Source organism: Malus domestica, chromosome 10 (assembly GCF_042453785.1).
Source record: "Malus domestica chromosome 10, GDT2T_hap1".
Classification (NCBI taxonomy): Eukaryota; Viridiplantae; Streptophyta; class Magnoliopsida; order Rosales; family Rosaceae; genus Malus; species Malus domestica.
Window position 1 is genome coordinate 26333772 of NC_091670.1, and position 24005 is coordinate 26357776.

At 34.6% G+C, this 24005-nt stretch overlaps 2 protein-coding genes across 2 annotated transcripts; both read right to left on the reverse strand.

Annotated features, from left to right (window-relative positions):
- Positions 1 to 11519: 11519 nt before the first annotated feature.
- LOC103445355 (auxin-induced in root cultures protein 12) lies at positions 11520 to 12557 on the reverse strand. Its single transcript, XM_008384352.4, has one exon. It carries the CDS (start codon positions 12455 to 12457, stop codon positions 11690 to 11692), a length of 768 nt encoding a protein of 255 aa, XP_008382574.1. The 5' UTR covers positions 12458 to 12557; the 3' UTR covers positions 11520 to 11689.
- Positions 12558 to 17056: 4499 nt separating this feature from the next.
- LOC103445354 (protein NRT1/ PTR FAMILY 4.2) lies at positions 17057 to 20461 on the reverse strand. The gene is made up of 6 exons (XM_029109876.2): positions 20266 to 20461; positions 19925 to 20054; positions 19362 to 19579; positions 18605 to 19009; positions 18303 to 18424; positions 17057 to 18044 (listed from the first exon to the last, which is right to left on the reverse strand). Exons 2-6 carry the CDS (start codon positions 20043 to 20045, stop codon positions 17306 to 17308), a joined length of 1605 nt encoding a protein of 534 aa, XP_028965709.2. The 5' UTR covers positions 20046 to 20054; positions 20266 to 20461; the 3' UTR covers positions 17057 to 17305.
- Between the last annotated feature and the right edge of the window lie 3544 nt (positions 20462 to 24005).

Genomic DNA, 24005 nt, shown 5'->3' on the forward strand with positions numbered 1-24005 from the left:
CCTTAATACGTCTATTTTGTTATGTCTCCGAGATGCAAGATTCACTGACTTTAGTGATAGTATTCTTGGAATGATTGAGTCAAGTCTTTACAACAGACCAATTCATTTTGATTGTTTCCCATATCTCACAATAAGTCTCTCAGTTCCTCACATCCTAAAAGCACTCACATTAAACATAAAAACTTCAGGGTACCAAGTCCTTGAATGAGTCCAACCATTAGCCTGAATTTTCAGAGTCTACTATAAAGTCACAAGAACAAACATGAATTTCCAAGCCTTAGTTAAAAATCCTAGAGACCATACACTCCTAATCCAAACTAATCAAGAAAACGCCAACATCAAAATACCCAGAGCCATTAGGTGGTCAGATATCAGTTTGCCTTCGTATTGGTGTTTGATTAATGAAAGTAAGCCAATTAATATCCAAAATAGTCTAGTCAACCTAGACAACATAGAACAATATTATGAAGGAACAGTTAAAATCAACTTTGACTGTCCAGCCAGAAAATCTAATGTCCACCTACATAAGTTAGCCCAGTCACACAAATCTTTAGAACCAAGTAGGAATTCTATTTTTGGATCCACATCAGCCAATATGGTGGGTTGAGATCAAGATTTAATCAATTCCTTAGTCAATAGAAAATTAAAAGCAATAGAAACTAGCTCAGCAGTCACCCAACAAGAATTAATCAATGACCTGACTAACCTAAAACTAAAATCAATAGAAACAGCTCATGCAATCCGCTCATGTCAATCATATGGACTTATTGTTTGGAACACGCCTTATTGTTTAGGTTGAGAGTAAAGAATCCTACTTAGAAGGTTAACAAATAAGATAAGTTGTAAATGAAAGCTGAAAGATGAACAAATGTGTTGATTATAAACATGATAACTCAATTACCACTCACTTGGCTCTTATACCAAATGGGACGGAATGTCTAATGATAATAACGATGGGGACAATTATACCAAGGACAATGATGATCATAATTGAATGAACTGTTAATTGAATTATTGGTAATTTGATGTGGAGGATAACCAAGATTAAATATGCCATAAAACCAATTGTTATAAACAAATAGAAGGAATTGAACAAATGATTGGTCTGTGTTTACCTTGAATTTGAGATATTCGATGAATTGACTGTGAGTAAGGATTTTATGCCATTCAAAATCAGTTGTTATGAAAATATTCTTCATAATGAAAATAATGAATTCAAAATAATGATGCAAATATAATTTGAAAATAAGTTTTATTGCAAAACTTACACTGGAACTTACAACTGATTTACTGACGATTAAGTTAGCAAATAAGAAAAAGACTGATGAAAAGGATATTGGTGCACGTAAGCATCCTTGACAGTTGAAAATTAAAAGTGTTTACAATTTTTTATTTCTTTGGGTACATTGTGAACTCAAAGAAAGTTTTTACTGAGAAATTGTGGAAATTTCAAAACTTGAAACTTTCTCCTTCGTAGTCCACTTCTTATAGACTTGGAAAATGAGATAGATGATGACTTGCTTTTTCTATTGATGAATCATGACTTGCTTTCACTATTTATGAACAGTGATATTTGTTGGAATAATTGCTACTTTCACTATAGATACTTTCATTGTAGAACATGGATGATTGGATGACTCCAAGCTTTGTCAAAATCATTGGTGGGAACGTGTTGGCTGACTGAATAATTCCATGTTTTGTCGGAATTATTGGTGCGAATAATGCCTGAATGCTTCACATGGTGATTTTGAAAAGATGATTGAAGCTTTCTTGTGACTTTATGCAAATGGGTCATGGGAATCTTGGTAGTCGACCTATGGAACATAGATGGATTATCAGAACAAGAACTTTTGAACAAATTACAACACATCTCCATGGTTGCTAATAGTTATATTACCAATCATAACCTCAGTCAAACTCAAGTTGTCGACCTTTTGGTCACTGGATTTACAAGAATGCAATAAAAAACATCTCACTGAACAATCAAGAAATGCAGTCAAAAGAGACGAAGATGGAACACCCATCTTTGATGAGCATATAGGACAAGGAGTCCCAAATGTAGTCACCACATTACTTTTCACCATTATAGAACATTTCATAGGAGCACCTAATAATGTCACCTCCAGAATTCATAACCAACTTATTAACTTAAGATGTCCAACCTAAGTGATTTTAGATGGTATAAAGATGTTTTCATGTCTAGAATCATGCTTAGAGATGATAGTAATCAACCATTTTGGAAAGAAATATTCATTAATGGATTACCAAATCTATTTGCCCATAAAATTAGAAATGTTTTAGTTAATGAAGAAGTTATTATACCATATCATACCCTTATTTATGGAAATATTATTAATATTATCCAAGAAGAAGGATTGAAAATGTGTATTGATATGAAAAATTACAAAACAAGTCAACAAAGATAGGTCAATAGCCAAATATGAATTAGGCACATTTTGTGAACAATACAGATTACCTCCTATTGCTCCATCAAACAAAAAGAAAAAATCAGAAGCCTACAATAGGTATCCAAACAGGTACTCCAGTAGCAGACACCCCAAATATAACAAATTCAAAAATAAGAATTTTGAAACAAATAAATTTTACGAGAAACCCAAGTCCAGCAAGTGGAAGAGGAAACCCTCAAGAAAATTCCATTCCAAAAACCAAGAACAAAAAGGAAACAGCTACAAGTGTGGCAAATTCGGTCATTATGCAAATAAATGTATAGTTAAGAAAACAATCAACCAATTGAAAATCTTTGAAGAAGAGAAAACCCAGCTAATCCAAGTCTTAGAATTAAGAGATACATACCATAGTCAATTTGAAGATGATTTAGGTTATAATTCGTCTTCTTCCAGTAATTCCTCAAGTAGTTTTTCATCCCCCGACATTAAAATAGGATGCATTGATACTTGTTGTAAAAAGATTTTAGTCCTCAGTAAACAAGAAGAACAAAAAGATCTTCTTATCGAGTTAATCAGCAAAGCAGATGACCCTGAATTAAAGTCATTTTATTTAAAGAAACTTAAGAAGTTAGTCTCCCCTAAAGAAGCCAGTACTAGTCAACCCTAAGTAAACCCAAAAATTTGTCTTAACACAACTCTAGAACGGTTTAACAAGATTAAGAAAGAAATTACAGTCAAAGATCTACAAAGAGAAGTCAACAAAATTAAGGAGTCCTTAAAATCAGAAAACATAGAAATTCACTCACATCTCAGTAGTATCCAAGCACAAGCACTCCTTAGCAATAATGATGAAGAACACAATAGTTCTTCCTCAGACCAAGAATCAAAATCCAAGTCCATAGAAAATCCAACAGAAAACCTAATTTTTGGATTACTACAAAAAAACCTAATTTTTGGATTACTACAAAAAAAATTAGGATCCAGAAATGGTATTCTAAAATAAAAATAATAATTGAAGACTTCCAGTTAGAAACAATTGGCTTAATTGACTCAGGTGCAGACTTGAATTGTATTAAAGAAGGTTTAATTCCCACAAGTATTTTCATAAATCAACAGAAATTCTTAGTGCTGCAAATCAGTCACCAATGCGATTAAAATATGAAATCCCAAAAGCCCATGTCTATCAAAACATTGTTTGTTTTAAAACTCAATTTGTTTTGATAAAAAATATTTCAGACCCAGTCATTTTAGGTCTCCCCTTCATAGCTCTCCTATATCCTTTTAAGGTACACCATAACCGTATAACCACCCGAACGTTAGGACAAAAAATCACATTTGAGTTCTGCACGGAAACAGATCTCAAATATATATATTGGTTATTAAAAATGCAACTTTGGGGATGATTAATTTATCAATTGGAAAATTATAAAAATAAAAAAAAAAGAACTAGAGGACATGAAGAATGTGACCAGACAAAAATATGTTGCTCATTTACTAAGGTAGATCTTTGCCTAGTTCATGCTATTAATCATGCATTTCATAGAGTTATATATACAAATGCGTTTAAACGCTAATCAATTACTAACATAATGCTGTTTTTTCAGGAAAACCAGTGGATTCTCAAGAGGGGCTTCAATGTACAGAAGAATTCCAAGGTCTTATTAGCTATTCATAATTTTATGTAATAATTTAGATCAAATATCGATGAGAAATAATATATATATCAAATTAAAATCTCTGAAATCTCTTTGTTTTGTTTTTTCTGTGTAGCAGACGTCATCAACATAGAAGATGGCTAGCTAGGATTGGAAGGGTTGTTGGAAATAAGGATCTTTATCTTGGGACATTGAGTGAGTGATTTTTCAAACTTTATTTGTGTTTTTTTGTATCTAAAAAATTTCCTAATATTTTATAATCAGCGAACCCACAATTTCATGTACCACTAGCTATGCTTGGTTTTTGTATGATTCCCATTATTTGAGGCATCTAGGTAAGGTTTTGTTCAAAGTAGGAAAGTCAATTTAAACTCAAGCTTCTTTACAAGCTTGAGTAGAGATTTTAGTCTGATAGTGATTAATAACTAAGATAGAATCAGGGTAATACACGTACTTAAACATACCAATCAGTCTACATTCTGTGAACACATATGACAACTGAGGGGTTTAACCCTCAATTGCAATCTCATTCGTAGAGCTTTTGCTATCCCTAAGACACGTGTAATTTTGTGTTTACACCATACTAAACAATAATTTTTTTCATATGTTTAATCGAACTCTTATTTAATGTACATTCCACAGAGATAAACGCACAAAAATTTGATGACATCCTATAAAATTTCCAGAAAAAAAGGTCATTTACAACTCATGCAAAACTGGACTTCTTTCCCCACAGAAACACTAGGTAAACATAATCTCTATCCTTATTTTGTTCATAATATAATTTTATTGTGATACAATTTTGTTTCATGTATTTCATTCTTCTTCTTTTTCCTTGCCTAGGATACCTCCTTTAAACAACTTTTCACATTCTTCTATAACATAGTGTTTACATTTTCTAAACATTTTTTTAGCAATTTTTAAACCCGCAGCATCGCCTGGGCTTTACTTTCTAGTATCTACTAAATCTTAAGAGTTTTCTTGTGATATTGATTTGTGAACTAATACAAAAATCAAATATAATGAAAGATTCTAGTTTTTTAATTAAAAATTCTTAAGTGAATGTCTGATCAAAAGTCTAAAAGCTATAAATGATTTTTTTTAAAATTAAATTGGAGGCTGAAACGACCCATAAGGCCGAAATTCATCGTATAACACATCGAATCAATGTGTTTGATTCATGATGTCATTCCTTTTCGAAAATGTATCATGTGCCCAAATCGAAACTCAGACACCAAATTAGCAAATTTCCATTGGATCCTTTTGTCTTCCAACTGTATATTCCCTCTTCGATCCATTGCATAGTTTGTTCTACATCATAAGTGGGAGAGAGAAAGTAGAAAAGAAAAATTATGGTTCCATATGGGTGAGGAAAAAAAAAAGGTTAATCTTAGTTTACTACTCTAAAGTTTTATAGTTTTCAATATTTAGTACATGAAATTTTTTTCATCCCACAGTGATACCTAAAGTTATAATTTTGAGACACTTTTATATATCTGTGTTATAATTTTGAGACACTTTTATATAACTGTTAAGGTTACTGTTAAATCAACCGTTAACTGATGACGTGGAACCGACGTGAACAATGACTGGGCACCACGTAGATATTAAAAAAATTAAAATTAATAAATTAATAATAATAATAATAATTAAAAAAATTATATATATAAAAAATAAAAATAAAACCCTAAAAATACACTCCAATCCGCAACCACGCTTTCAATCCCCATCTACACATTCTGCAATCCACCCTCACCGCCGGCCACCCTCTAATCCAACCCCATCGCCACCAGTTTCCTCCACCGCCTATCTCTGCTTCTTCTCCTTCTTCTTTGTGGGCGCCACGTGGATATATAACCCTAAAAACTAAACCATAAGAGCAGTTCCAACCTTGTAAATAGGCCGAGGGACAGGGGAGAAGAAAAGGCCCGAGAGCCTGTCAAGTTGCTCCAGCCATGAAGAGCCCGAGCTCGTGGAGAAGGCCCGAGCAGGGGGCCTGTCAATTTGTGACAGCCCCGGAGCCCGAGCTCCAAGCCCATTTTTTATTTTTTTCTGTCAGGCGCGTGCACCCCACTCGTGCGTAGGGGCGCGTCGCCCAACAGCTTTTCAGAAAAGCAGACGACTTTTCAGAATGTCACAGTTACCGTTGGGAAGCCACGTGGCTTCCCACGGTCCGTTCGATCTCAACGGCTCCTTCATTTGGACCGTTGGATCTCAACGGTAAAAAAAATAAAAAAAATCTTATTTAATATCAACCATTCAATCTGAGATCAACGGTCGATATTAATATGCTTTATAAATAAAGAAAAAATAGTTTTAAAATTAAGAAAAGTTACCATTGTGACACGTGGCATAATCTGGAGTGTTGGAATTCAAATTTTTTTAAATCCAACGGCAGAAATTAATTATTTGAAAAAAAAAATTTTTAAAAATGGAAAAAATCCAAAAAAATTGTAAAAAATCTAAAAAAAAATTTGTAAAAAATTGTTTTTACTTTTCTATAAATACCACTTCTTCTCCATCTACCTTACACCACAATTTCATATTTTCTCAACCACTTTCAATCAAATTCTTATCTTTCTCTCAAAGTTTCAATCCAATTTTTTTTCCACAAAATGACTACTGATGCAGGTACGAATTGGTCGCTTCTTGAAGATGTTGCGTTGTGAACTAGTTGGGTTGAAGTTACTTATAATTCCCTTACGGGTAATGAGATGCAGTTGCGAGAAATGTGGAGTTTAATTCATACCAAATTTCTTGAGCAAATGAGCGGGAAAAGAACCAAAGAATCGATGTCCAGTCATTGGAAAATACTTTGCCATTCCTTTAGTACGTGGAGAGATGCCTTGACACAAGCTAGTAGTAATGTTCGAAGTGGGGCAAATTATGCGGATGAGGTAAGATTATTTGTTTGTATTATTTATTTGTTACCTAATTTCATTATTATTATTATTTGTTTGCATTATTTATTTGTGACCTAATTTCATTATTATTATTATTTGTTTGTACTATTTATTTGTTACCTAATAATTTCATTATTATTATTTATTTGTATTAATTATTTGTGACCTAATTTCATTATTATTATTTGTTTGTATTATTTATTTGTTACCTAATAATTTCATTATTATTATTTATTTGTATTATTTATTTGCTGATCGATTTCCCACATCATCCTTGATGAAGAAGAAGACATTGTAATGATGGATGGTGGAGAAGAAGCAGAAACTATGAATAATGAGATAGATATGTTGAGAAAATTGGTGTGAGATTTGTGAGGATGGATGGTGGATTATATGGACGATTCAGAAAGGATTGGATTGTAGATAAGGCCACGTGGCATGCCGTCATTCGTTAAAAATCTGATCGAAATCTATCCTCAAAGATTCTGCAAAGATAATGACACGTGGCACGATCGTATTGGATAAAAATCTTATCGAAATTGATCTCCAATAATTATCTTTTCGGATAATGACACGTGACGGAATTTTGAACGAGTTAAAATCTGATCAAAATCTATTGTCAAAGATTCTCAAAAGATAACGACACGTGGCACGATGACATTGGATAAAAATCTTATCGAAATCCATCGCTAAATAATTGTTTTTTTTTTATAAAATGACACGTGGCGCAACGAGAACGATTTAAAAAATCATATCCGAAATTACAAATAATTTTATTTTGTATTATTTAAACAAACATAAAAAACTAATATTTTATTGCCTATTGCCAGGGGGAGGGCTCCAAGGGTGAAGATGCAAATGACAATTACTGTTCATTAATGGTAGTTACTATTCATTAAAGGCAGTTACTGTTCAAAATGGTGGATTCAATAGTGGATTGCCAGGGGAAAGGCTCCATGGCTGGAGTTGCTCTAAGGAACTCTTTCTGGGTTTCTAAGATCAAGGCGAAGAGATGTAATCATCCTCCTTCACTTACCCACCTCCCCTTGTGACTTTGGTTCTTATAAATATCCCTCGCCCCTATGATATGTATTCAAATTACAACAATTAATTACAGTTTTTCAAGATTTGAGTTTTTCTTCCAAAACCAAATCTTGGAAATGGGGTCGATTGGTATCCAGATTTTGGTCTGAGATATTTTATGAACCGAGAGTGTCAAAAGACTCTGCCGATGGAGCGCTTACCAGTTTCCTCCACCGCCTATCTTTGCTTCTTCTCCTTCTTTGTGGGTTCCACAAGCTGCGTGTTGGGTCTGACTCCGAATGGACTCGGACCCACCATTACAAACCCATTTAGCATTGAGTGAAATTACCTAGAAGGTTCTGGGCTCTTGGGCCTCTCTAATTATTGACTACCGTGGAGGATGTAGAGAAGGAGGAGATGGATTCGAGGGTGCGTTCTAGATCAGTGAGGTAACCGGGGAAGGAAAGTGAGGAGCGGAGCGAGAGAGGTTTGGGCTCCAGGACCCAGGTGGAGAACGCAATGATGAATCTGGTCCGATGCCGACGTCGTGCACGTTCCCAGTTCCAATTGGTTTTCGTCGGAGGAGGTAGGAAGGGAAATGGAGAAATGGGGTTTTGGAGAAGAGGGTAAGATTGGGCAGACGAGGAAAAGGGAAAGGAAATGGGGTTTTTAGTTTTTTAGTTTTAGTTATTTAATTTTTTTTAATTTTTTAATATCCACGTGACGCTCAATCATTGTTCATGTGGGCACCATGTTATCTGTTAACGGTTGATTTAACAACAACCTTAACGGATATATGAAAGTATCCTAAGATTATGACTTTAGGTACCACTTTAGGATGAAAAAAATTTCATGTACCAAATGTTGAAAATCATAAAATTTAAGGGTAGTAAACTGAAATTAATCCAAAAATAAAAAAACAACAAAAACTTGTTTGTACGAAATTACTTTAATATTTTTTTTAAGATAGTTTTATTTATGTATAAAAGAGTATAATAGTAATTTTTTAGTTTTTGACTGACAAATAAAGTTCTATTTAGATATAGTTTAAATACATTGAGTGAATTACTTCCTATATTAGTGGACACTACTTTCTTTAAAGAAAAAGAGAAAATAAAATGTGGTTTTGGTGCGTTCCAATTGTTTATGCAAAAGGGGCCAAGAACTACTGGTTGTAGCTAGCCAACTTCCAACTAGAGGATGCCTCATTTTATTGATACGTTAAATTCGATGGGGTACGTGGAGGACACAAAAGTAAAGGCAGTGGGACTATTGGACTACTCCGGACAAAATTCTATTTATTTATTTGACAACTGTTTTTTGACAGTTTAAAATTTTAATTTTGCATTCTTTACAAGTAATTTTTTATCTAAAGTAAGAATTTTTTTAATACTAATAACAATTTTTATTTATTTATTTATGACCCATATTTTTTAATTATTTTATTACAAACATTGTTCTATATACTAATTTATATTAAGTTGGCGTAGGAAGAGTTTGAATCCTAGCATCCCCACATTACCCTTAACACTATTTGCATGATATGGGTTTTTATCATCAATGGTCACTGAGATTGACCAAACTCATCATTTTCATCCTTTATTTTCAAAATCAATCAATGTTGTCCCGTACATTCACCATCGCACATTAATTTGGTCCTTCCGTTTAGATTCCATCAATTATTTATGTTAGTTTGCATGTGGGACTCACAAATCCAACAAAGGTGACACGTGGATTACACAAAAAAAGAGTTTTTATCACAAATGGTCCCTGACATTGATCAAACTCCTCATTTTGGTCCCTGAATTTCAAAAATCAATAAATTTGGTCGCTGACTTTCACTACCGCACATCAATTTGGTCATTCTGTTAAAATTTCGTCAATATTTTTTTTGTTAGTGTGATAATATGGTCCCACTGGTCCAATCATATGGCGCCACATGGATTAACTATAAAAAAATATTTTTTAAGATTTAAAACTAAAAGTACTGTAAGAAATTAAAAACAAAAACTAAAAGAAAAAAAAAGACATCATCGTCTTCATCTAGGTATGCTAAAAAAGAAAAGGAACGCGCCATGACACCAAAGCTCCTGTCCTTCGTGAACTCAATTCTCATTCTTTCTAGTTGGATGTAATCCTATCAAATTTGAATTCGATTTTATCGAATTTATATTGAATTTTATTTTCCAATCGGGATTGTGAGATGCAAGAGAAATGTCAGTACATAATACTTGCCAATTGGTTCACTTTAAAAAAGAAAATTAGTTTCTTATAGTTAACCCACCTAGCACCATATGATTGGATTAGTGGGACAATATTAGCACACTAACAAAAAATATTGACGAAATTTTAATGGAATGACTATATTGATGTGCGATAGTGAAAGTCAATGACCAAATTTATTGATTTTTGAAACTCAGGGACCATAATGAGGAGTTTGATAAATGTGATCAGGGACTATTTGCGATAAAAACCTTTCTTTTGTATAATCCACATGTCACAATTTTATAAGATTTGTGGGTCCCACATTCAAACTAACAGATTAATTGACGGAATCTAAATGGAATGACCAAATTGATGTGTGATAGTGAATGTTAGGGATGACATTGATTGATTTTGAAAGTGAGAGACCAAAATGATGAGTTTAGTCAATCTCATGAATTATTTGTGATAAACACCCAATAATATATAAACTTAGCATCTCCGGTATGATAATTGGTTATATTCTTTTCTCACTCGTCACACAAATATCTTGCTAGTTCTAGCTATCTTTATTTACTGATTCTTATTCCTCAACTGATTATCTAAAGAAAATAAGTATTATCCAATGTATATATACCTTAGGGTCTTCACATTGTGACTATGTGATATGCGAACTTTGCATCGAACATGTGATATTTGGCCATGTTCCTTTCTCACTTCTCATGTGATTATCTCGTTCTAATTTTTTATAATATCATAAAAGTTACTTCAGTCTTATAATATAATAAAAGTTACTTGTGTTTGAACTGACACAACGTTCACTTTGAAATTTCAATTGACCTTTATCATTTGCTAATATTATTATTAGGAAGATTAAATTTGAAGACAGAATTTTGAAAATTAAAGATGTGTTACTAATAAGAATGAATAGTTTAATAAACTAATTATTAATTTTCATGTCATTTAGTTTTCAAAAATTTTATCTTTAATTTAGTCTTCCGAGCATAACCCTTATCATTGTCTTATTTATTCAAAAGAAGTCAAGCTAGTAGGACCCGCTAAAATTGCTCAACTATACATTCTTGAAAAAGAATTGTTAAGACGACCCTCTTGATTACTTCATAATTTAACGTCAATCGAAAGTTTATTCCTAGAAGAGTTTCTTAGGGTTTCTCATCTTTAAAATATGGAAAACCCCAAATGGATAAACTAAAATAACAGTATAGATAAACTAAATCGAACTGCACCTCTCTACGTCCTCACATACCACCGATGTTAATTAATGACCTTCTCTCATCGATCCAAGAAAAATACAGATAAGGAGCAAATAATTAAATCAATGTGGGATTTCACAATATCATGAAATATGACAATAAGATATTCTTCCACCTTAAAAAATGCTCAAATTAACCTCCATCTCCACTTCGATTGATCAACATCAATGATTTCAATCACATTAATATTCAGAACAAAAAAGTAAACCCAAAATTACCAAATTTTAGAAAACAATGAGGGCTCCAAGAACCAAAAGCGAAATGGAAAACAAACCCATGTTTCCTCCACTCCCAATCCTCAAAGCCCCACCACTACCACTGCCACCAGTGGTGTTAGTGGTGGAGGCACCGCCCATTGTGGAGTTGGTAGTGCCGGTAGTGGAGTTAGTGGTGCCAGTAGTGGCATTAGCAACCAAGTGCAAAGTGCCAAAGGACACGAGATTAGAGCCGACGAACTCATGCTTTTGGGGGAAACCAGTGGTTTTGTCGACGCCGGGACCCACCTGCCAGACCTGGTTGACGGACTCCGCGTTTTTCGGGACCTTGACGGTGGCGAATATCTTGTACGTACCGTTGGAGAACTCGGCGCTGACGTCCCAGACGTCGAACGAGAGCTTTCCTGGGACGATGGAGGTGTAGGTGCTGATGTTGTAGGTTTTGACAGTTGGGGTACCGTCGGTTGTTTTGTGGGCCATTAGGGTCTGGGCCCCGGCCATTTTTTCGGACGTGGGGTTGATAGCCCAGGCGACCCAGCCATCGGGCTTGGGGGCGGCGGCGATGAAGACAACGGAGAGGGAGGAGTTGGAGGGGTCGTACGTCCAGTGGAGGTAGGAACTGAGAACGGGCAGATCTGTGCAGTTGGAGTAGAGCTTCTTGTTTTTGAATGTCTGTGAGGTGCAGGTGGCTGCTTGTGCGGCGGGTGAGATTAGCAGAGCGCATAGGAGGGAAATGCATGCAGTTTGGAGGAGAGAGAGAGGGAGAGAGGAAGCCATTGGAGGAGTGGAGAGACGAGGGCTTTGTGGAAAGAAAAAGGGAGATAGATAGGAGGAGAGACCGAGAGAGAGTGTGTGTGTGTTCTGCTGAAACTAAAGCTTGTGGGGGAATTTATATTGGAAAAGGATTGTTAGATGTGTATCCGATGTATCACGTGACATGCTGACATCGCGGATATGCACACACGATAATTTATCTTTGTATGGAGTGGGAGATACAAGTTCAAAATAATATCTTTCAAGTGTAGTATAATTATCTTCAGATACGTTAGCGCACTTCTGGTTGGAGCTCGGGGGACAGGCCAGCAAACAGGGCCCGAGAGCCCGTCTTATTGACTCCAGTGTGTGGGAGCCTGAGGGACAGGGCAGGCCCGAGCACCAGGTTTGTCACGAATTGCCAGCCCGCGAGCCCGAAGGCTGACGTTAGCCAGGCGTCAGCCCCTTTTTATTTTTTTTTTCTGTCAGGCGAGTGCACTGCACCCGCGCGTGGGGGCGCGTCACCCAACATGTTTTCAGTGAATGGGGCCCGCGGCGCAGTTTCAAATTGTTACCGTTGGGAAGCTACGTGGCTTCCCATGGTCCGTTGGATCTCAACGGCAATAAAATGTGGACCGTCAGATTTGCAACGGTAAAAAAAAATAAAAAATCTTATTTAATATCAATCGTTGGATCTGAGATCAACGGTTGATATTATTCTCCATTATAAATAAAAAATAGTTTTAAAATTCAGAAATGTTACCGTTCTGCCATGTGGCACAATCTGGAGTGTTGGAATTCAATTTTTTTTAAATCCAATGGCAGAGATTAATTAGTTGAATAAAAATGAAAAAAAAATTGAAAAAAAATTGTTTTTACTTTTCTATAAATACCTTCTCATTATCATCTACCCTACACCACAATTTCATATTTTCTCAACTACTTTCAACCACATTCGTATCTTTCTCTCAAAGTTTCAATCCAATTTTTTTCAACAAAATGACCACTGATGCATGTACAAATTGGACGCTTCTTGAAGAAGTTGCGTTGTGTTCTAGCTGGGTTGAAATTACTCATAGTTCGCTTACGGGTTATGAGATGCAGTTGCGAGAAATGTGGAGTCTTATTCATACCAATCGTTTAGTACGTGGAGTGACGCCTTGGCACAAGCTAGTACTAATATTCGAAGTGGGGAAAATTACGCGAATCAGGTAACAATATATTATTTTTTGTTTGTACTATACCCAATTTTATATTATAATTATTTGTTTGTATTATTTATTTGTTACCTACTTTCATTATAATTATTTGTTTGTATTATTTATTCGTTACCTACTTCCATTATATGACAAGTGGCGGATCCGGTAAAAATCTTATCGGAAATCCATCACCAATAATTGTCTTTTTGGATTTTATGACACGTGGCATAACGAGTACGATTAAAAATCTTATCGGAAATCCATCACCAATAATTATCTTTTCGGATTTTATGATACGTAGCGCAACGAGAACGATTAAAAATCTTATCCGAAATTACAAATAAAATTATTTTGTATTATTTTATAAATAAATAAAATACTAATATTTTATTGCCTATTGCCAGGGTTATTGAAGTGCAACGGTGTAGATGCAAAATGCGGTTACTATTAATTAAGGGTAGTTACTGTTCACTAGGTGGATAGTATATAGTGTATTGATTGGGAGGGTTTCCATGCTGGAACTGCTCTTATTGATTACAAAATAATAAATAAATGGAAGATAATTATATGTAATTAGTATGGTCTCTGAGAAAATTTTCCACTCTTGCAAGAATGGGTATTGCGAACTAAATGATGATTAAAAATTAAAAATGGAAAAGAAAATAGGAGGAGCATGTGGACTACTTGGACCATGGAAAGAGTACCGTCGGATTGAAACAATGGAGTCGTGAATGTGAGTTATATACATTGTACTCTTTTTCTTTTTGGTTGGTGAATGGGGATTGGTGCATTTGGGATTTGATCGACTTTTATTTGTTTTCTCGCTTTCTTTCCACTTTGTGTTGGAGACGACTTACATCCATGAAAATAAAAAAGAAGACATGGAATTGGACTTTGATTCCTTTCCCTTCGTGAATTCTACATTGGCCACAAACATATTATGGAGTCAAAGATGATACAAAAAATTTTAGAATTGACAAGTAAATTTTTACTCTCAAGTGACAAAAATACCCTCATTAAACAGGCGAATCCTAGATTCGTTTCACGTGTAGTTCAACCCTCTTAAAGATTCAACAGTTAACTACAACCTCATCAAGCTCTATTAGGAGAAAAGTCAAAGGTATTAAAAATATGATTATTACTAAATCCCAAGATAAATAAATCTTTGGGGTTACTTAGTCTTACGATCTAGTGGTATTCTTTTTTACTTGTAAATGAGAGGTTTTAGGTTTGATTCTCTTCCAAAGCGAATTTGAACCACATTATTATAACACATTGTGAGGCTAAGCTCATCCTATTTCCTTTAATGTAGATAATATTGTTTATTCAAAAAAAAATCTTTGGGATTATTCCTTTCTCATCCATCGACAACTCATCATAGGCAATCGAATGCCGACACATGGCAAACCCTACATGCGGCTGGCCTAGCTGCTATAAATACCCATCTCCACCAATTTTGGTAAGATTTTACTATGCACTTAAGCCCTAAACTCGCTCTCTTCAATCCCCCCAACCTCGTGAGTGTGTAAGGTTGTCTTGATTAAAAGCGTTTATTTGTTTGGTAAGTACAATTTTGTCAAGATTGAAAACAATGAAATTTTGCTACCACACATATCAATGGAGGTTTTCGGTTGTCACAATCCCAACTCCTAAAGAATAGAACGGGAGGAACAAAGTTGTGGCAAATAAATATGATATGTCCCAAGTTTAATTTTTTTTTAGAAATCTTTCTCATACTCTTACTTGTGTGAGAAATGCTTTTGCCTCTTCGTTCTTTAATTTGTTGAAAATGTGATACATACGGATTTTCCGATGAATGTCATTCATGTGCAATGCTTCCATGTTTTTTTTTTCTTCTTTCAATTGTTTTTGCAAGTGAGAGGAATCATTTATCTCAAACGAGTGTTATATTTGGAATACTTTCTATATTATTCCAATCTATTGGTGTTGAATTGACTAATACCTTACCCCATTCCAAATAGGGAATTTTAACAAAAAGTTTCCGGTACTGTTCACTTTAACGAAAAACCATATTTTTACACTAAAAAGTCAATTCTGGTATTATTCACTTTACCCTTTATTTTGTCCTTATCGTTAAAACTCAAAGTTTTCAAGTTTTTTTCATTAGTTTTCCTTTCCAAATATCACAATTCGATAAGGTTATTAGAAAATATGACGCCTCAAATTTCTTAGCCAAATTTGATACATGTATTCCTAAAGTACTCTTAAGATTCTTCTGTTGAGCGTAATGGTATAAGTTTACCTGACTGTGAAACCTACTGGTCGAACTACAGGTGAGTTGTTAGGAGTCTCCTAACCTTTTTAATATTCTCCCAATGTTTTTAGAACTTTTTGCATTTTCAATTGTTTTTGTTCCGATTTTATGTCTTCTTTTTGTTTCATTCAAAAACTATCTTCCTCTCTTCAAATTGTTTATAAAAAATTTAATGTAGAGAAATTGTACGTTATGGTCCAAACGATATTATTAACCCTCACACGGCAGGCCAAGAAACTTCTCTTTTAATTCTTTAAGGGAAGGACAAGTCAAAACAGATTAGATTATGAAATGTTTAGCCGTTAAATGCTCCCACTATGTCGATTCAAATAGTTTGCGTGATGATGCAAAAGCTAAAAGATTATATAATTTCTTCAGTTCAGAAAAGTAGGAAAAATGTCTTGTAAATCAGAAGATTCAGTGAATAGGTCTAGTTGACAATTGAAAGCTTTGACTAGAATTCTTGTATTTGATGTTAATGCATCTTGGAAAAGAGAGCTTTCAAAGTCTTGAAGATCTTTGTAGTATAATTGAAGAGATGTATGATCCATTTCCTTTCTGATCATTTGGAATCCAACATTGGATGAGATAATCTGACATTTTATATTGGATATATAAGTTTAAGTCATATAGTAGGAAGATTAATATTTGAGTATGTAATTTGATAATCTGACGTGAGATTTAAACTCGTAACTTTTTAAGTAGACTGAGTGTTACTAGACAAAATGATTATGTGCATTATTAAAAAAATTTGGACTTGCAAAGCCCTTGCAATGCAATATAATATGAATCACTCTAGCAAACAATACAACATACGAATTAATGCCATGATCCTAGAGGGTTGACAACTAAAACAGGATCAAAGTTCATGAGGAAAACAGATAGAGCAAGAAGACAGCATATAAAAGTCTGACACATTTGCCGTGATTATGGTGTTTAACACTTAACTAGCAACCACATCACCTTCATTTCTCTTCAACATACCCAACAGCCACTTTGATTACGACTTATATTGATACAATCACCCCTAAACATATTTCGACACAAGCCTGCGGTATACCAAACTGAAACATCGTGACCCAGAAATAAAAGTTTCATCATGAAGAGAGTGGTGGAGGCCCATTGAACTGTGGCCTCATACAGTATTAATAAAGTTCATAATGTGATGGATTATTACGGTATTATCGGTTAATTGAAATTTGTTACAACAACATACTACAACAAAAATATATACTTTCCTACTTATATCTAAATAGTAAATACTCATTCTTCACTGCAGAGTGTCATAGTTTGACACGTACAAGAAGCTTTTTCTGTTGTAAATGCTTGCAATAAGTTACTTATGCATATGTGCCAGTATATGATTTGCAGCTGTAGGTAAGGAAGAGCGGCGTTCTTCTAATATTTCCTAGCCCAGTATATGTAATTAAGAACATTGAGAGTGTTGAGAATGCAGAGAAGTGTGTAAAACAGATCCAAACGTGAATGATTCACATCAGCTCCTCCAAGCCACTCTTTACCAATTCTTCCACTCAATGAATTTGCTATGGACACCAAAACTGAGCTCAAAAAGTAACCCATTGATGTTGAGCACCATGACAATGAAGTGGACATGCTTCTCATGCTATCAGGCGCTTCCGAGTAAAAGAACTCGAGCATTCCTCCAAGAGTGAGCATGTCTGAGACTCCAAGGAAGAGGTATTGCCAGCCAAGCCAGAAGAAAGACAATGTAACATTTTTATGAGCCACCTTGCGTCTCTGAGATTCGACTATGGTGGCTACAGCCATTGATACAGATGCTAGTGCTAGCCCTACTCCAATCCTCCAAAGTGGTTGGAAGATGTGACTTTTTGCTGAGTTTTTGTCTCCTAAGATTCTTCGGAATCGTTCGTATAAGGGAATAGAAGCAAGCATAACGGAGAGGGGGAGTACGGTTAATGACTGAACTGGGATTTCGAAATTGTGTAGTTTTCGGTTCATTGTGCTCCCTTGTACCACTGAGTATGTCTGAAGTTGGGCTAGGCAGCAATTCATCATGATTGTGCTTGCAAAGATGGGTAGAAGGCCTATAAAAGTTTTTGTTTCCTTAACTTGAGCTGCACTGATTGTGCTATCAATTAATGCTTTGTCTAAGAACCTGATAAAATATAGTGTTTGTTAGACCAAAACTACATGCAAAGAATTGTATACAGAGTTTAAATTGCTCTATTCTTCCCACTCAAAATTTGAGTGATCTCATATGGTAGGCCAGAACTTGTTTAGCATGCCCCACAAGTGTGCACTATAAATTAATCCCACTCTAAATTGAAAGAATCATAAATGTCCTATGTTACCATGCATATGCACTAATCACCTAATTAAGAAAGAACTGGAAGAGAGGAAAAGAAGAACTTACTTATACTTGTTATGGGATCGCACATTAACTCCGTTCGAATTGATTGCAGATACTGCATACTGGTTCTCCAATACTCTCTCTTCGGGTGAGGCCTTCCAGTTTCCAACTGCAGAAGCAAGAACCTTTGACACCACAAAAAAAATTTAATAAATTCCAAATACAACATTCTATTCGATAGTATTTTTTGAGAGTTGTTACTAGCGTACGCTATATATAGCCACTTTGCAGTCTTAAAAAGTAGTGCACGATGATTATTTTGGAATGCTAATAAAACACTGCATCTTTTCTAAATTTACTTTTACCTTAAAGATTCTTGTCAATGCGCTTCCTCCAGGACGTTTATGTCGATAAAATGGGCTCCCACTGACGAAAATTGAAAGTGCCAAACTCAAGGCTATAATTGTAATAGTAAAGCTCGAATTCCAGCCATTGTTCTCTTCCACCCAAACCATAACAGTACAGCTTAGGAGGCCCCCAAGGCACAGGGAAAAGAAAAACCAATTGAAGTAGGTAGAGATGAGTCTCTGATTGCAGTGATCAAGCTGATCAGCACCGTGTGCAGGTAAGGACGCATTGATTCCACCTACACCGGTAGCAACGACATAAAGGCCAGTGTATAGAATGGCTGCTTGAGACCGAGAAGGCGTAGCACCCGATGCTGGTCGAAATTTTGCGTGCTGAGCTTGGATTCTCAGCAAAATTAATCCCTACATGATACAAATTTTTTGTTCCATTTCCTGTCTGTCACATACTTATAAGAAAATATATAGGCTCTCAATCACTTTCAATTGGGTTATGAGTCTCCTTTAAAACTTTTAAAACGTGTCAATTTTTCGTGCATCACATTTTTTATTAGTTTACCCCATCAAATAGATGAAAGTAAATCTAAATTTAAAATTATTTTTGATAGATTTGACAACAGGGACAAATTACTATACAATTCAGAAAATTACGGGCTCATAACTAAAATTAAAATCCAAAAGTGCAGATTGAAAAATGAAAAGTTTCTAATTCAGGGTTATGCTAAAATTTTCCCAAAAAGGGGGGAACAAATCATACCAGCAACTCTATGATAGAGGAGATGATTAAGGTTGTGAATCTTGTGAAGAGTGAGTCACTGATAAATCCTCCCAGGATGGAGAGCAAAAAGGAGGTTCCAATAAAATTCGTCACCATATTTGCTGCTGTAGCATGTGGGTAATGCATTGACAACAAGAAGTATCTCACAAAGTTACTGGCATTGGCTAAAAACACCATGTTTGTCAACACCTCCACAACTGCACACACATAAAAAATTCATTCCCAAAATTATTCCAGTATCATACAACATTTTCCCATATCAAACTTTTGCTAGATCCTAAGGGCTTGTTGGTATCCTTCTTGGATCCAATTTTTTGTTTAAAAAAATAATGAGTGTAATTAAAAGCAAAAAAGATACCAAATCACTCCAAGTTTAAGGGTTTTTTCTAGATCCCCATCTTGAACCTCATCTTATGATAATTAAACTATGATTGATGCTACCTCTGTACACCCAAGTTCGAATCCTCTCACAATATTTTATTTCCAGTTAAATTAAAACACGCTCGAATAAAAGAATAAATATCCCTGCAATTGCAACATACCACATGCAAAGGCAGCAGCTCTGGTTCCACCGTGCTTTCGAGGATCTGCCTCTCTTCCTTTCCAGTCAAAATATCGGTCATCATCACTTTCTTTCTGAATGACATCTCTTTCTATACTCATCTTTGAGGCCTATAGGTTTTAACAAATATACAATTGTAAGTGAAGATTTTGCAGTTGAAGAAGAAAATCATGAAGCAGCCAGAAAATATATAAATTAATAAGAAAAGAAAAAAACTTTTCTGCAGAAGAGAAGAGTTGAGTTGCATATAATTTGGGTTGTGTTAGGCCACCATGATCTGTACCATAAATTACAGGAAATATTCTGGATTCATGAACTCACCAGTATTAGGAAAAATTATACCAAAACAAGAAATTGGGGGACAGATAGATGAGAAGAACTTATAAGGCTGTACAGAGGTTTGGGGAAAAATTAAATTGATTTGCATCTGTGGGGATGAGGCTAAAGGCTATGCAGACACTTGTGTCCAAATCCTGCATGAATAATGTCACATTGCATGGAAATTAATTAAAGCTTTGTCAAAGGCGGTTAGAGTGAACCGGATTCCTGAGAATCCTGCATTCAATGCCTGCCCATTGATTTGCATGGCACCTTGAATTTCAAAAGTTTAATTAGTAAAGAACTAGGCCATTTGCAATGAAGATTGATGAGTTTTTGGGGTACTTTTTGTTACATTTGACACATAATACTTACTTTTTGGGGCAATTTTAATGGAGAAATTCAAAAGAACGTGTTTTTTCATTTTTATATAAGACTATAATTTTTCAAAATGATTTGATTTAGTGTAATGCTACAGAGTTGGAATAATCATGTACAAAGAGTTGGTCGTTTGAACTCATGTACAATGAATCCTTTTTCTTGTAAGCTTTTCTTACATAAATGCAAACCATTGACTTACATTGACTTTGAATCAACTCTGATACAAGTCTTATTATCTTATTTGAGACAAGGAGATGGATTGTCTGGCCTCCCTATCCCATGCCCTTCTCATCCCTTTTTATTTATGTGGTCACGGTTAAACCATGTCAACATTTTATATTCTTATTGTTTTTTGTCTTATTATTTCTATAAAAAAATCAATATAAAATGTTAACGTGGCTTAACTGTAACCACAAAAAATAGGAGGGGTGAGAAGGGCATGAGATGGGAGGGCAGACAATCCAACTCCTTGAGACAATACTACTAGTCTTCTAACGTTTTTACAAAACTAGTACATCTTTTTTTATCTCGTGTACACATGCACCTATGGGTTTTTTTTTTTCCAAGCTTCTGAATTGAATAAATCAAAAGAGCATCCAAAAAAATAAAAATACATAGTAGTAGCAAGTGGTAGATTGTCTTGGTGGCTAGGGTCTTTCTCTTCAATCATTGCGTCCCAGGTTTAAACTCTACGCTCTCCCTTAGTGTAAATTAGTGTAGAATACCTCTTGTAATAAAATATGTAAACAATAGTATGCATAGAGAGAAAACAAATGCGTAAATTATTTTTGTTTTTTGAAACTTTTTTTAAAGATAAGTACAAAAAGTAATGCTAGGGAGACTAAATTTGTAAACTAAACGATGTGTTGTCAATAGAACTAAGCACATTAATCAACACTTAAATAATAATCTAATTATAAACTTTCATGTCATTTAGTTTACAAAATTTAATTTCTCTAACATTATCCTAAATACAATATAACGATTTTTTGGTTTTAAGATATGATGAGAATACATTTGGCGGTATAATTCTTGAACAGTTCTCTAGTACCAAGTACATGTTTGGCACTGAAATAAAAATAAAAGGATACACAACAATAAATATGTTCAGAAGTAATAAGTGACACATTATTCTTTTCAATTCAATTAAGGAGTTTGCAGTAGAATTTCATCACCATCTTGTACATCTATCTATCTATATAGATATATGTAAATCGATTTTCAAACAGGATATTAGGAATAAGCCATGTAAAAGTGATTAACAGTCTAGCGTCAAAAACAAAACTGATGATTAATAGTTCATGGTATGTGAAATTTACGTATATAATTGTAAATTTGATGAGCTCAAATTAAAATTCTTAATTTGATTAATAGTCCATGTAAGAAGCAGTAGAAGCCATGCATGGTGATAAAAGAAAATAGTAGAAAAATTACTCAACTGTACAAGCCAGAATGCTGGATCGAGAAATTCTAGTGGATGCTCATCATCAACGTCTGAACAAGCTTGAAGTAGACGCAAATGGAAAACCTATCAGAGTAAAACTCTCCCTCGTACCGTCGTAGTTTTTCTTTAAAGACCTAGCACAGAGAGTAGATTGGTTGGGTAGACGGGAGGATTATTTGTGGAGGTGAGGAAGAAGGTGGGTAATTCTATGATCTTTTTGGCAGCTGAGTTTTTGAACTCATAAGATCCTAAGCGTTTTTTCGTTTCTGCAAAACAAAAACCGCGTGGAAAAGCAGTACATGTCGAACGGGCGGTAAGAGTTTCTTTCCTTTTAGTAGAGAAATAACTTTCCTTATTTCTGAACAATACCAAAACGTCTATGATTCACATCACATCATTTCCTCCTAGCCATTCTTTTACAAACTTTTCCACTCACTGAATTTGCTATATATACCAGTCACTGAGCTTTAGGAAGTACCCCCATTGATATTGAGCACCATTATTTCATGGTAATTAAAGTTTATAAATTTATGAATAATTTTATATTCGTAGGGAAAAAAAAAATTTATATTCACAATAGGGCAATATCATTCGTTTTAATTTAATTTTCATTGACCTATCCTTAAAAACAGAACATGTTGATTGACTCATTCTTAATGTTGAAGCTTGAAAATATTATATAAGGAAATATTAGGTTCCCATCCCTATTTTTTCTACTTCATTAATTAAACTCTTATTCCTTTTTAATTTTTTATCAAGGTCCTTAGATTTTAATAAATGTCATTAATTATTTCAATAATAAAGTATTTTTTTAATTCTAAATATATTCATATAGTGTTAGAAACGTTACATTTGTTATATTTATATTCATGGCTAAAATTTTTATCATATATTTTTCTTTTTAGTTTGTACCCATTTTTAATTTGCAAATTTCTTTTTAATTTGTAGCAATTTTCTTTTTAGTTTCAATTTGTACCCATATATTAATTCATTTTGTGCCCATATTTTTTAAACTCTTATTTGTATTTGTACCCATACTTTTTAATTTATTTGTACCTATTTTTAATTTTGCTAAATGTACCCATGCTAATTATATGTATTTATTTTATGTTCTAAATATATCAATAGTTATTTTTTAAAATATATTAATAATTATGTGTGACACACGGCCATCACGCCTCGATTCGGGTTGGGATGTGTTAGTTTGGTATCAGAGCATTATGTTTGCAGTCCTGCATATCTTGTGAAATTTCTAATTATTTTGATGTCTTCTGTCAAAACTATGCCGACTCGTATGGATTCACGTCCTTCTGTTGAGCCTAGTTTCCCCAATATAGCTCAATTAAGGGAAACTATAGCTAATGCCATTCAGTCTTCACTCCGTCCTCCCCAAATGACACCTCTTGAGACTGTGTATAATCTGAAGCTGAATCATTTTATGGGGAATGAAGGACATGAAGGAGCGGAGAAATGGATCAATCATCTTGAGAAGACTTTCCGTGTAATGCAGAGTCAGGGAATCTTCATCCTGATAGGTGGGTCGAGACGACTACCTGGTTTCTGGGTCTGGAGCCCGCATCCTGGTGGAGACAGGAGTCTTATCAATTGTCACAAGAGGAAGCAGCTGACTAGGAAATGTTTAAACAGTTTTTTTCAGAAAAGGTTTATTCCCCCTAAGTACATTGATCGCAAAAAACAAGAGTTTACTCAATTAAAGCAGGCGAAGATGATGACAAATGAGTATTATAGGAGATTCACTGACTTGTCTCGCTATTATCCGGAGGTTACTGCTAATCCGGTTAAGATGCTCCGTCGTTTCAGGTTGGGTACTAAAAAGAAATGGCGTTCTATAGTAACCTCGACTCCCTGTGCTACTTACCAAAAAGTTTTATGAAATTTTGTTGAGGATTGAGGACTC